This window comes from Accipiter gentilis, chromosome 28, assembly GCF_929443795.1.
Source record: "Accipiter gentilis chromosome 28, bAccGen1.1, whole genome shotgun sequence".
Taxonomy (NCBI): Eukaryota; Metazoa; Chordata; class Aves; order Accipitriformes; family Accipitridae; genus Astur; species Astur gentilis.
The window spans coordinates 1,236,249-1,250,916 of record NC_064907.1 but is presented as its reverse complement, the minus strand read 5'-3'; the positions used below and the strand labels follow the sequence as shown (position 1 = coordinate 1,250,916).

The window sequence follows — 14,668 nt, the reverse complement described above, 5'->3', positions numbered from 1 at the left end:
TAATTTTTCTGTGAAGTTTAATATGCATTGGAAAGTATCTACTTTAACTGAAACTGTGAGACATACTTTGATGCCAAATATTCCAGATCATCCTTACAGATTGGAACATAGATAGTTAAAAAAAATAAAAGCATATTGAATCTTTATTATGTCAGACAAGCATGCAAGCTTACAGTTCTTAGTGGAGGTGGTATATGCTCATGTGTCCTTACACACATTGCACACACCCACACAGAAACCTGGAAGCCTTTCTCTGTTTTCAGGAACATTTACCAAGAAAAATTTAAAGCTGACTGAACTGAATAAATGATTCATTTGACAAGTCTTCAGTCTGTAGCACTTAAAGTGATATCATTGGCTCAAGACAGTGCTTTCACACTTCTGGGCCAACAGGTCACAGGTTCAAATCCTGGCTGGGGAACCTGGAATTTCTCCATTTTTAAATACTTGTGTATTATGTTGGCCAGTTTTACTACTGAAGGTGTTTGCTTATTTCCCAAGTTAGGGGCATTCTGAAGATTTGTAACACGTGTTAAAGAAGAGCTGGGGATGTGAAAAGCATTATCACTGGAAGACTTTCACCATGAAATGGGTTGGATCATAGAATGAATCATTCACTGATCTGTGGTTTCCTTTTACCTTGTTTATACTCCCCTTGTATTTGAGGATCTAGATGTTGCACTTAGAAAGAAGGAAATACAGCCCTACCACTGTAAGTGATACATTTGCAAGTCCCTTCCAAAACAAATTCATGCTTTAATAAAAATAACCTCTAACTTTTGTGTCCCAGCCTGTCTCGAAAGCACTTCCATTTTTCATAACAAGATTTAAATGTCCTGTTTAAGTAGCATCCAGCATAAAATCAGCAGGAAGATAGAAAACTTCTATAAGAATTGATCCACAGAAATGAAAAAGAAATCCAGCCTTTCATCAGCATGAAAACAGAATTGACATAGTTGCTAAGATTTCTAAAAACTACTAATGGGTGCTTGATCAAACAAACCCCATTGAAAATGACACTAAACATTCAGAGCCTGAGACAAAAATAAGTAACACCTGCTGAAGTATTGCAACTGAACAGCAACATCTTAACAACAGTAAGATTGATCGGTATTTTGATGACATCAAGGAACAAACTCAAAATACTAGTTCAAAGTCCTCATCAAAATAGTGCAAACCTGAACTGTAGTGATGTGATTGAGTACATCCTACTTGTACAAACAGTTTTGTGGGGCAGGCCTTCTTGTCATTAAACAAAGGAAGCAAAGACAGATTGTATTCAATTACATTGGTTCTAACATTACGATCTTACGATATCATCATATTACAGATAAAGGCTTTCACAGATTGCATCCAATACCAAAATGTTAACTACATACTTAAATGTATTCTGTCTGGGCTCATTGTGGGGTTAGGCTGTACTTGCCCAAAGAACTTTTAGTAACTATCTTTAAGAAACGTTTGTGTTATTTGAGGTTTGTCATTTGCAATCTGTAATAATTGACCAACTGAGGAAAATTAGAAAATTTGATACTTCTGGTTTAGATAACAAAAGCAAAACATCCTTTCTTCATTGCACCCACACCCAAAAAACTCTGTTGGATGCCCTGCCTTCAGAAGTTCTGATTCCTTGGTCAATTTAGTGTTAGTGCCCTAAGACCCAACTGTCTCCATCCAGAGTCCATGCTCTAGTAACTGTTATCAGGACAGGCACCGATGGGTTTAGCAGATGGGTCAAAGCATCCACACCAGAAAATGGAGCAACTGGCCAAGACTGAAAAAAACTGAAATCTAAAATAAGGCCATATACACCTCATGTTAACTTGAACATGTAGCATCTGAATTACAAACCTGCTGTGCCTCCAGAAGCTCCTGTGAGACTCTTATGGGACTGCAGTGCATTTTAGACAAGGTGTCTTGTTACAGGGTACAGGAAATTGGAAGGGAGGAGATAGAAGTAACAGCTAGAAAATGTTGAGTAAGGTGGTGTGCAGGGGTTAGTGTTTAATTTAGGGAGACTGCCTATTTTTGTATTTGTAACATGATCTTCTTGGAGTCTGTTACTGCAGTGCAGTACCACCTTTGCTTCAGTAACACCTTAGGATGCTAGGAAGGTGGAAATATGTGCCCCTGAACTAAAGATATGCTGGTCTGTTAAGGTGGGTGCTTTCTCCTTCTATAGCTGGCTGCCTGGAGAAGTTTTAATATAGAAAAAGGGCATAAGGTAGGATTGGGACTCTGCAGTTTTAACAGATGTCTTAATAACTATTTATTGAGGGGGGGTATATCACTACATCTATAACTAAGAACTTGCTGGTGGTCTGACTACTAAGATAATGCCATGAACACATTCTTAGGCAACTGTAAAGGACACCAGCACTCAGTTTATTGGCCTGCTTATGTGTGTAACCTTATACATACCTTTTCCTCTTTTACTGTAAGTTTTAAGTTCTTGTAGTTTGTGGGTTTTTATGGAACCACTCTATGGTTAGAAGATCTGCAGAAAGGTCAATGGTAGAACTCCAGTCAGTAGATGTTACAGATGCTCTGTGGGACTATGAGTCACATAAAGAACTGCTGAAGACTTATGTTGTACTTGAAGTTTCTCTTTATCTCCACCTCAGCATTTGCAAAGCCCAGACTAGGACAACACTGAGGGTAGTGGGTAACGTGAATCATCTGGGGTCCTGTATAATGTGGGATTTTTCTTGGCCAATTTCACATGTTTTTTTTTATACAGAAACCCACATCTGTGCTGGTCCTACCAGTTTCCTGTTCTGTGAGGAAAGAGAAATAGGCACCCTGAGCATTAGATTCCTCTGCCCTGTTCTAGACATCTACTTTAGGATGAGATGGTGTCCTAGAAGTGATTATGTCTTTCCATGGACTAAAAAGGCACACTGTAATGATTAATTCAGGGGCAGCCCCTTGGAGATGCCTACATGTGGTTGTTGAATTCTACCCCTCTGGCAAAACAGATTGTTTGGATTGCATTTTTGTTGTAAGGAACTCTGTGTATCCTTTGTAAACCTTATGAGTTAGTTCTGGGCTAAGCTTCCATATTATGAGAACATGGTGTTCCCTTCAAGTTCTGGCTAATGTCACTCATGTAGATCTGGAAGTACAGGGAAAACCTATGTGTGTAAAGGATGAGTTTCCATCTGTCCTCTTTTGAGATGGTAAAGATCAGTAGGGAGGCACTGGATTAATTTATGAAGAGACCATTGTTCATCTTTCCATTTAGGATGGCATTGTGCCTCCTTCCTTTCTGGTAAGGACTCTGGACAAATGGATTATCTTTTGGGCTGAAAATATTAGAGTGATGGGCCTTGAATATTCAAAGTCTTACGCTCAGTTGTGCAGATTTTTGGCTGCTTTCATTTCTGTTGATGAAGATTTTCAGTGCTTTTTCTGGAGTTTAGAAGAGACATGCAGAATAGCCTTGGAAGGGTTTTCCTCATGGAACCTCACATTCAAAGTGTACATGGAGGTCAGCAAGGAGTCAGAAAGCCATTTGTGAAGTTGTGGCAGAAACAACCTGACCTCCTCAGTGACTTAATTTAGAGTATCCTCATGTGAGGATATGAATATCCTTCTTAACTCCTGAAAAAAATCCTTTAAGACTGGTACCCTTTTTCTTTAGCACCAAGAGTTGTAGAATATACGTGAATGATGTCCACCACAAACCTCAGCATTCGTTCATGGAAGATGTCAATGAAATCATCTAAATCGTCAAATAGCACAATCTAAATGCAGAGCAGAAATATCTTCAGCTTTGGTTCACAGATGATGCAATCTCCTGAGAGTACATAAACTTAACCAACTCAGACTGATGTCTAGAACCTCTGGTTGGGAAGAGACATATATTACATGTAATAAATGCTTTCTTGGCTTTGTCCTCCTCTCAAGGGATTTCTTCCATGGTGAAACTGTTGCACTCTTAAATAATTTGAAGGAACTGCCTTCGTGTTGATAGCTTTGGCTCCTTTTTTGTGTGTGAGATGGTGACAATTCTGAGGAGCTGGAACAGAAATAAAGCTTGTTTTATGGGCAGGAGCTAGGATTGGCTGTGGTGCAGTTGTTTCATGGTTATGTCAGGAAAAGCGCTTTTATATAATGTTTTGCTTTAAATACATGAAATATGGAATAATTTTTCTGACTAGAGAATTTGGGATTTTTAGGCCTCTAGATAAAAATAAGGTCCACACAGGCTTGCGCAGGTACAGCAACTGTACATGCAAATTAGATGCACATTTGCATGGCTGCACTTGTGCTAACAAGCATCTAAAAGCCAGTCAGTCCATCCAATTTATGTTGTGTTGTCTCTGTCAGCCTAGCTTTCATCACCAATTACAGCTAACGTCTGTGCCAGTACGCATGTGCATCTAGCTGTAATCCCCTAACACACTTGTTTTATATGCACACATCTGACTTAAAAAATGTCCTTTATATTTTTGGAAGCATACATCAGCTTCCTTTTACAATAGCTACCCTAAGTTATACAACAAGCTGTCTCAATGCTTCATTTGCAAGTGATGAGAAAAACTTAGAAACACGTGGAGCAATGTACACTATATTAAAAACACAAATCTTTTTTTCCTCTTGAACTGCAGTTGTATTGTCGCTGATCACAGCCAGGAAGTAAGTAAGCAGAGAAAATAAATCCATATAGAAAAAGGTTTTATCATTGATGGTGAATTACATGAAATGATTATTATCTTTAATTTTTACTTTACATGAAAGGTTATTTTGAAAGTAGGCTTTAACTTCTGTGACAACTAAAATGTTTTGTCATTCAGGGGTAGTTACACATTTTCCCTTGCTCTCTGCCCCCTTACCACCTTCTCAGTCTAAGTCTCCTACTGTCATCTCCCTAGGGCAATATCATGCTGTTCTCTCATTTGTATACTTGCTGCAACCTTCTCTGCGCCAGTCATGCTTTTACCCACAAATCTTACAGCACTTTGTTCATTCAGTTCTCTTCCCTGGAAAACTGTGACCAGCATACAGCACAGTGACCCAAAATATACTGGTTTTAATTTGAACTGTAGGAACATAGCATAGCAAGGGGAAAAGTTCAAAAAAACACAAATTGCACATAGACATCTGTCCTGCTGTAACTTGTTCTATCCTCCAGAGTGGGACTCCAATGGGTTCATTTTTCTCAGGCATCCAGGTCTCTAGTTTACCTTATTTCAAAACACCGGTTCTCATGACCTTTCCAGAATGTGGCCCCCCAAATACCTTTCAGTCTTTGTACTCTCCTCTCTGCCCACCCTTTTCTTCCCTGGAAAAAAAAGACAAGCTCAGCAAGGTGGCATAGAAAACTTGCCATTGTTATTGGTCCTGAATTTCTACTGTTGGTTTCTTAGGTGGGTTGCTGTTGCTCTCCTTGGGTTTATCTCCTGAGCACCTAGCAACTGAATCAACACATTACAAAAGACAAGAGTTAGAGTCTACACTACTCATACAACAAAATAACACATATGGTATTAAGAGAGTATTACAGGTAATTCCAAATTGTCACAGTGTGTATCAAAACAATTATATATAAGGAGGATAGGTGTATACATTCTAAAGTGACTTAGGACTATTAAAATGCTCTGTCAGCTTTTGTATTGAAGCGCTATATACAAATAATGTATAAATTATTAAAATATTAGAGTGTATTAACAAATGGTTAAGCATAACAGACTTCAAGATGTTAAGAGGTTATTACCATTGTATGTATAGTCTTGTAGAAGACCTCGATGTAGTTACAACTCCTTGTAACAAATACCAAGTTTACAGTATGCCCTAAAACAGCTCTTTATCATTTTGTAGCCACTAATTTACTTATAATGAGACCTAAAAATGCAGACATCAGAACTTGACTGTGAAGGACAAGTGTGGCAGGAAACAGTTTCTATTGTCAACATTTCTTTATTCTTCTTTAGATAATAAACAACTTTGTGTTGGCAAACGTGCAATCTCAAATAGTCTTGCACAATATTCAAACTAAGCAACTTTCATGTACATGAAAGAGAGCTTCAGACCTATGGATTTTCACATGTTCCAACTACTTCCTTCAGAAGAAAAACATTGTTTCTACTACCAGTATCGCTAAGTGCAAAATTGGCACTGAGTAATCTGAGAAGCCAATGTCCAGGTTCCGTCCAATCCTTTCCATCAGATCACATTCATGTGGAAGGAGTAGTGATCCCTCAGACATGCTTGCCTTGTCCTGTTGCTGTTCACTGACTGTTTTTGCGTGGTGGTTTCTTCCACACAGGCCAGATGAATTAGTATTTTGCAGTAGAGCATAGATTTCCTTTGCCAAGAAATTTGCGTGCATCTGTGAGAAAGTGCTTTTACACTGCTGCACAGCTTTTCTTTGTGTACGTATCAAAGCCCTTGGGCATAATGAGTAGCTCAACACAAAACAATGAAGGAGTCAGTCTGAGATGATAACCTGGCTGTCCCCATATGTGGATGTCATCTGGGGTTAGATGGGGGGAAGGAAGAATAGGGTGTTTCTGGTCCTATGATAGCTCTTAAAACTATGCTCATTATCATAGTATCTCACTGGGAAGCTGTGCATTAAGGGATGTAAGTAACATTTGCTATATGCTGTTTATTTTCTCATGCTGGCTTGGTTTCATGTGCCATGGGATGTCTCTCTTGGGCAGTGAACTTTTAATCTGGGAGAGGAGAGGGTTGTTTGAATATAATTACTGTATATAAATATATTCTGGAGGATGCACATCAGAGGAAATCACCTTGCACTTGAAGCAGAAGGTGGTGAGATTTACAATGACTTGTAAGTTCTCTGGGGAGTTCATTCTGCAGACTTGAACTGGCACCTATGACAGTTCTGGATGTGCACAGAAAAGCTTTGCCTGTACTGTACAGTCTTAGCTCTCAAAGAGCCAAGTTGTTGACCACAGAATTCAAACAGACTTTTGAACACTTTTTTGTTTTCAGTACAAAATAAAACCATTCCAGGTGGAGGAGACACTACCTGTGAAAATAAAAATACAATGCTGGGAAGCAAGTGGGGCTGTGCTCTGCACTGTCTAGAGGCAGTCTGGATTTATCCAACTATTTGCTGTCTGGGACAGTCCTACACAGCATGAGGTTTCTGGCTCTGTAACCATCTGCAATTCTTGGATTTTGTATTTTCTTAAGGCTTTTTTTCCTCTCTCTCTTTTGGTGGTTTTCTTTCCCGTCCTTACTGTGCCCGATTCTCAGAACACCAGGCAATCTTCACAGAAACAGATGCTAAATAGTCTGTAGCAACAGTAAAGGAGCACCTGGATTGCTATATTTTAACAACATTTCTATTTTCAAATAAATGATCTTGTATATAATTTAGCAAATGGTAATGGAAACAGAGGTGACACAATAAATCAAATAAAAAAAATCAAACTCTGCATCAGCATTTTAGACATGGACTCTGACACCCAAAATGAAGAGTTGCTTTGGTCTGCTTCAACTTGTGTAGTTGGAGCCTGTTGGAGAGAGGCCGAAAATCAGAGTATAACTTTTTCTCCTGTGCATTTCCCCTTGCCCTTTGAGGTTCACAGCCAAAGAGGCTTTGAACAGCCCTCATACTTAAGCCTGTGGTTTGAAGATGCAGTTTGCAGATGAGTGTGGGCTATTTTAGAAGGATTTTTGATTCTGTGACTTCTGCAGGTTGGCTGACAGTGCCAGAAACATGGCCCCACTTGTTCCAGTTTGCTTCCTTTGGGGTGGCTTCTGCTACCAGCCGTGATGGTCTGGGATAGCCTTTGTTCCACCAGAATGAGGGGTGTAACCATAGATAGCCCTGGAGAGGGGTGCATTGGCAGTGGGTTACAGAGCATCCCTCTACTCTTGCTTCCCATGCAGGCCAGAAGAACCTGACCCATAACTTTTTGTACAGTTATTGACTCAAATCTATCCCTGGTGTTATCCCTATTATGACTTAATAGTCTGTATTTGGCTCATTAGCAGTTTAATGACATTCTTCTTGAAGGAGAATGCTTTGTGGAAATTGCAGATTTATGGTGTTTCTAGGAAGATGTTTATTTCCAGCTAATATGAACCACAGCTCTCTGGGACTAACATACTGCAGCCTGTGTTACAAGTGTGATTAGGTTTACATCCTATTTTCTTTCCCCCCCTCAGAGGATTATGCCCAGCTGTGCAACATTCCTGTTCCAGGATCTCGACGGCCATATGGACAAGATGCTTTGGTTGACTTTGACGAGCACTACACTCCAGAAACTAATCCATATTTTGTTGAAGACCGTAAGCAAGTTTCTCTGTTATGTAAAATACTTGAAATGAGGGTTGTAACTTGGATTATTCCCCTGTAGCTGGCTTCATTCTTCTGTTTGCTTCTGAGTAATGTGGTCTATTTCTGTTTTAGTTATTCCTATGACACTAGCTTTCAGTCAGGTGTTCTGGTTCACGAGCCAGTGTTGTATAAGAGTCCAGTTGGGCTCAGAGTACAATATTAATTTTTAATATAGTGAAATAGTTTGTGTCAAGTGTACTAAATTTGTATTTACCAACAGATGTACAGCTAAAGGTCAAAAGGATTGACAATTTTTCTTCTCACAAATTAATTTTCCTTTGGAGCATGGGACAGATTTCCTCAGAGTGCATTTAGTTTAAAAGAAAAAAAAAAAAAAAATCCCTTCACGCCAGCTTTCCATGATTTTCCAGCAGAATTTATATGGGGGAAATGGAGAGCATGCAAGTCGTTCTCGCTCAACAGAGAAAATGTACAGCACAGTATGATCAGAGTATGCATGCATATAGCCTTCGGGCTAGATGGAACGGCCTGCCAAGCAGGGTGCGAGGGATTGCATATAGCATCTCAGTTTTACTTCAGGACTATCAGGGTTCTTTATGGGTCTGGCCCAGCTTGCTGTTAAGACTTGTGGGAGACAAATGCTTGCAGATCTCAGTATCTTCCTCAAAATCAGCCACCCTGTACAGGTCTAGCATATTTAATCAGTTTTAGAGAACAAAAGTGGATGTATCAGAAGGAACTGGTAACTTCCTGTGCTTTTTACACATGGCCTACAAGTTGCCACTACCTTTCTTCCCAAAGTGCTTCTCCTGTACAAGGAGTTATCTTTAAAGTAACAGTAATAGGTCAAAACGGGGTAGGAGGATTACAGCACACTATTAGAAGGGTGGTATGCATTTCTTGCACATATTGCACTTTATGCATTTATACAGAACTACATAAATCAGATTAATGAGTTCATTACTATTTAGCATTTAAATGACTTTCTAGCTCTACACAGAATTGTGAAATGTCTTATTTCCTTATATTCAGGTGATTTTAATTAAACAGTACTTGATATCTAATTGAAATTTCACACAGATGCTAACTACCAAACACAATGAAAAGCCCAGAAAAATGACTGGGTAACCAATGTGATTGATAAAGTACTGAGTGGGAAAGAAGCACTTAACAAGTTATAAGCAGTGGTGAATAAATACGATAAAATAGTGGACAGTTTTGAATCTACAGCTGAGTCCAGTCTTAGGGACAGAGGGTCATGTCTCTTACTGCCATCCTATCACTGGATCAAATACAATGGCAAGCAAATGCATAAGAAACCCAAAGCACACAGCTGTATGACTGTCCTGATGAAAGGCATATTCCCTAACAGATAGAGTTGCCACATGTTTAGGGCATCAAAGACTTCAAGGTCATAATCCTGCTGCAGTCTGTACGAGGAATACAACAATACCTCCCACCCCATAGCAGGGCCATGTACTTCAATGTAGTATTTGTCACCTGTGTGCAATCAACTTCTACAGAACTAAATATGCCTATTAGAATTACAACCCAGGTCTCATCCAGCTGTTCTGAAGAAGAATATTTTGTGAAGTAGAACTTGCTGTGAGTGAGAAATATTTTGGCTTCAGCTAGTTAAAATTACAACATACTGTATTTATCAGAGAGAGAGGGGGAGAAAAAACACGTATATATGTGTGTACATATGTCTATGTACACGCATATATATGTACATATATACTGTATGTGAAATAAATGATGCCTTTATTTAAAAAATATCTATGTGTTTGGGGGGGCACCTCTCCCCTTTCCAGCACTGTTTTCTAAATTAGAAAAGATCTTCATTTTAAAGGACCCTCATGAGCCCTCTGCAAGCTTTATTAGAGGATTTGAGAACATAAGGAAACTTGGTTAAGTTTCTTACTACATTGTTACCATATATCATGACAGTTTGCTCAATATCCTCAGTACAACTGCACTGAGACGTGATTTACTAGGTTTGTGGAAAAGACTATAATGTTTCCCAGTTAATGTACACTTGTATACATCCTATGTATTATATATCTTCTTGAGATGTGGCATATGTCAGCAAGTACTTATGTCACATTATGTGTTCAGTGTCTCCAGAATTTATTCAGTGTATGACTGACCAGCATGATCCTTACTAAGAATCCCACCATGCTAGAGGAAATCCAGGAGAGAAACAATATATATAGTCAAAAAGAGGGGCAGTGGAAATGACAGTACAGAAGTTAAATAGAGGATGATACAGAAAGGACAGAGTAGGAAAGGCAAAGCAGGTTAAGAGGAAAGAGGGCCTCAAGAACCAAGACAGGATGGAGTAAATATAAAAAGACATGAGAACAAGCACAAGGAAAGGGAGAAATTCACATTCCTAGGTAGCTTTGCAAATCTACATATCACAACTGTTGCAACAATATAAATCAGTAAACAGGTTTCAGATAAACCAATGGTTTGTTTGTGGAGTCTCTATATTTATTAATTATATGTTATGGGGCAGATGGGGAGCTGTATCCTACTCTATTCCACTCCAGCTCCAATTTCCCCTCCATTTCTATGCTATATATTCATTATGCTAGTAAACCTACAACTCTCAAATATTGTCAACTTTTTCCTCAGAAGTGCTTTTGATGTGATGGGCTGCCATCTGCAGTCCTGTTACATCACTGCTGCATGAATAGAAAGCTAGTGAAAAAACTTGTGCAGGACTAACAGGAGCAATTCGGTCCTAGAGAGAATCTCTGAACATGTAAAAATGTCAAATAATTTTTTTTAAGTATAAATCCTTCCTTATACATAAAAGCATAACTGTCAAAAAGGCCCTAAGTCAGGGAGCACAAAAGGCACTGTACAAACCACTGAATACAAAGACAACTCTTTAGCTTTGACTACTCACCATCTAGAATTATGACATGGAGCAACTGGTAGATTATAGGTATTTGTACTGGCACCAGAGGCTAAAGTACCAGCCAAAGGGTTGTTAACCAAAACCACAACAGGAAAGCAGTCTCTGATTTCTTCTTACTTTCCTTAAGGCAGTTGAAATTGATTTTTTTTTAATATGTTTTCTTCTAGATAAATTAGAATGCATCTCTTCCTCCCTACACACACCTTATTTTTTCTAGAATACTGTTTTAAGAAACTTTTACCCCAAACTGCACTACCATTTCTTACCTTTGTTTCCATAAAGGCTGGTGCAATGCAAATAAAAGGTGCTATTTGGAAAACACTGATTTATCCATTAAAAAAATATACTGTCAAATTATGCAGTTTTCTTTACAAAAAAAATCACAGATTTTTAACACAAATTAAAAACTCAAGAGTTCACAAAGTTATTCATTTTCATCTTGAACCATATCACAGCACTTTTCTAGTGCATTTAAAACTCCAGATGGTGCAGATCTGTTAAAGCTGACCTATTTTCTGCAAAGTCAAGTCACATTCCAGTATGCTTCTGCGAGAATTTCAGACTCTCACTATACATTTGCGTATACTGATTCAACAGCTCTGTAACTTACTTGTTTGCAATTCTTTCTCCACCAGGTTTTCTGAACAGCTTTGAGGAGTTACAAGCAGAGGAATGTGGTATTCTGAATGGATGTGAAAATGGCCGATGTGTAAGAGTCCAGGAAGGCTACACCTGTGACTGCTTTGACGGTTATCACCTGGACATGGCCAAAATGACTTGTGTTGGTGAGGATAGCATATTACTTCATCTTCTTCTGTTAGTCTGTCAGTTTACTCAGTTACTTGACCTAAGGAGGGGCTGGAACAAAGAGGTTAGAGATGATCACCTGAATTGTATTACAGATGCCAGCTTCATTTTATTTTACTGTAAAGGCCAGTAAATAGTTACAGAAATAACTATGTCAGTGTTCCTCAGTTCATCTTGGTCATTACAGCTGTGTTCAGTTAAGAGCCTAGAAATGAGCAGACACACATTTGTGTAATGAAGCTTAAACTTCTATCAGTAATTTAACACTAATATGCAGAACAAATGTTTTTCAAAGGCTTTAGTGAGCTAAGAGGATGGAACTGGATCCAGAGGAGAAGAGTAATTTTAGGATCAGATTTTTAGAGCAGTTGAATCACCTAAATATGTAGATAACCACTTGGTGGGGTTTGGCCCCTGATTTTCACTGATTTGAACAGTCAACAAACTCAACTTTCCTCTCACTCAAACAAGTAAATCTGCACAACTACTAACCAGGACATATAATGACTATGTCTTCAGTTAAAACAACAAAACATGGGAATGGCAAGTGTCAGTGAGAAGATGAAGCAAAACACCACCCCTCAGTGTAGAAGCCTAGTAGAGACTGTGCATGTGTATTTCAGTTTAAGGTCTGTACTAACCTTGCTTAGCATTACACTTTGTAAGCTTCAGCTGAGGTCTCCCAGCTGTATCGTGATAAGCTGCCTGTGTGCCTTGTAATCTTTAGGACTTCATGACAAGCTGGCCTCCTTAGCAAGAAAAAGATAGAGCTTCTGTGTATTTCAGGCCAATGCTGCACAATATTGAGGGCAGGTAGTTTGCTGTTTGCAACTATTTAGTTGACAACACCAACAGCTCCTAAAGTATTTGGGTTTTTACAATAGAGATATTATAGTGAGAACTTGGAGCTTCTTTCTTACAAGCCACTTTTCAGTCATCAGATAAAAACCTGTAAGTCGTTATTATATTTTTGTTTTGCAGCACAGTCTGAACTTGGACTTGGTAATCTAACAGTTTAAGGCTGTTTAATACACTATTGATTTCCTGTGATAATTTCAACCATTTCAGAACTCATCTCTTACAGCTTTTGTCCCAGCCTGATTCCACCTGATTTGAACTAAAAATAAAGTTCTCAGTGTATTCATACAGCATATTCTACTCCTGACAATGCTCAAAATAAATTAGTTTTACCTACACATCAGACTTCAGTACATGTCTTTTGATGTCCCCTTTTTGCAGATGTGAATGAGTGCAATGAGCTGAACAACAGGATGTCTCTCTGCAAGAATGCCAAATGCATTAACACAGAAGGTTCGTACAAGTGCTTGTGTCTCCCAGGGTATGTACCTTCAGACAAGCCAAACTACTGCACACCACTGAACTCAGAACTAGACAGTGAACTGGAGTAGAGGAAAATCTCCATACCCTAAGCCCGTATACTCTGCACTGTATAAAGAAAAAAGAAGAAAAGTATTTAACTTGAGAAGAGAAGGTACCAGAGTAGCAAACGTAAGGGGAGAAAAGCATTAAAATGTGTCAAAGGTGAGACATGATGGGCTGATTGTATATCAGCTTCACTGAAGTGGCAGACCAAATGGACACATTACTCTGTATGAAAGAAACAATCAAGTATATAGTGAGTTCGTAAGGAAAAAAAAAATCTTTGAAAATAATAAAAAACAGTGCTGTTATTTTAAACAGAAGAGCTTTGGTTTTTTTGGTTTGGGTTTTTTTTTGTTGTTTTTTTTTTTTTTTTACTATTGCTTGATTAATTTGGCATTTAAATAGTGATGGAAATATTTTATATTACTATGTCATTTTTTGATTGTTCAGTTCCTTGCCTACTGTTTCTTTTCAGACCTTTTTTCTGATCAGTACAAATTCTATGATACAGATATTCTTAGGCAATTTTGTAAGAACTGTTACACAGGGTAATGCTCCTCCTTCTCTGGAACATTGGTCAGTGACTTTTTTTTAATTTGCTAGTTGTCTGCCCTGTGGAGCAGGCACCATTTGTTTTCAAATGTTTATATACCTTGGCGAAAAGTCCTTATATTCATTTTGTATTCTGTATGGTTGTTATGGCACTTAAAGTCTTTAGAACCTTTCTTGCCAAGTTCAAAGCTGCTAGTGGACAACATTGGATTCCTTTTGTACATTAAACCAAAAGATTTTTAGCTCATGTCTGTATTGTAATGTGTAAATTGAAGACAAGAGAGATCTTGTATGATTACCCTAACATATTAAAGCTGTATATTAAAACTCAATAAAATCACCTTTTTTTTTTAGAAAAAAGCTATTTACTAATTGTAGGCATTTTTGTTCTTTTTTTGGTGTTTCTGTTACAAGAATCAATGCCTTGGGTGTTTACAGTACTAGAATTAATTTACATTACAGTAGTTACAGGGAGTTGTCTAGCTGGTTTTCCCTTCCCATGCTGTTTTAATAAGACCAGAATCTGAATTAGTTAATGCCTGAAGTTAGGCTTCCAGAGGGATTTCAAACACAGACCTATGAGACTGTTTGACTTGGAAGATGATTCCCATGGAATTTTTCTTCTTTCCTGGTTTAGGCATATTTCCCACTAAATCTGCAAATAAGGCTCTTCAGTATGATGGCCTGGTTTTCAGAAAATACTGAAGAGAAGGGGG

At 38.4% G+C, this 14,668-nt stretch overlaps 1 protein-coding gene across 8 annotated transcripts in view; it reads left to right on the top strand.

Moving 5' to 3' along the window:
- The window catches only part of LTBP1 (latent transforming growth factor beta binding protein 1), a 205,088-nt gene extending 190,804 nt beyond the window's left edge, over nt 1-14,284 (top strand). For all 8 annotated transcript variants that reach the window (XM_049830887.1, XM_049830886.1, XM_049830883.1 and 5 more), the window contains 3 exons: nt 8,149-8,271; nt 11,846-11,995; nt 13,257-14,284. In XM_049830887.1, the coding sequence (XP_049686844.1) occupies nt 8,149-8,271; nt 11,846-11,995; nt 13,257-13,426 (443 nt within the window). In that variant the 3' untranslated portion in view covers nt 13,427-14,284. The remainder of the gene's footprint in view (nt 1-8,148; nt 8,272-11,845; nt 11,996-13,256) is intronic.
- The last annotated feature ends 384 nt before the right edge of the window (nt 14,285-14,668 follow it).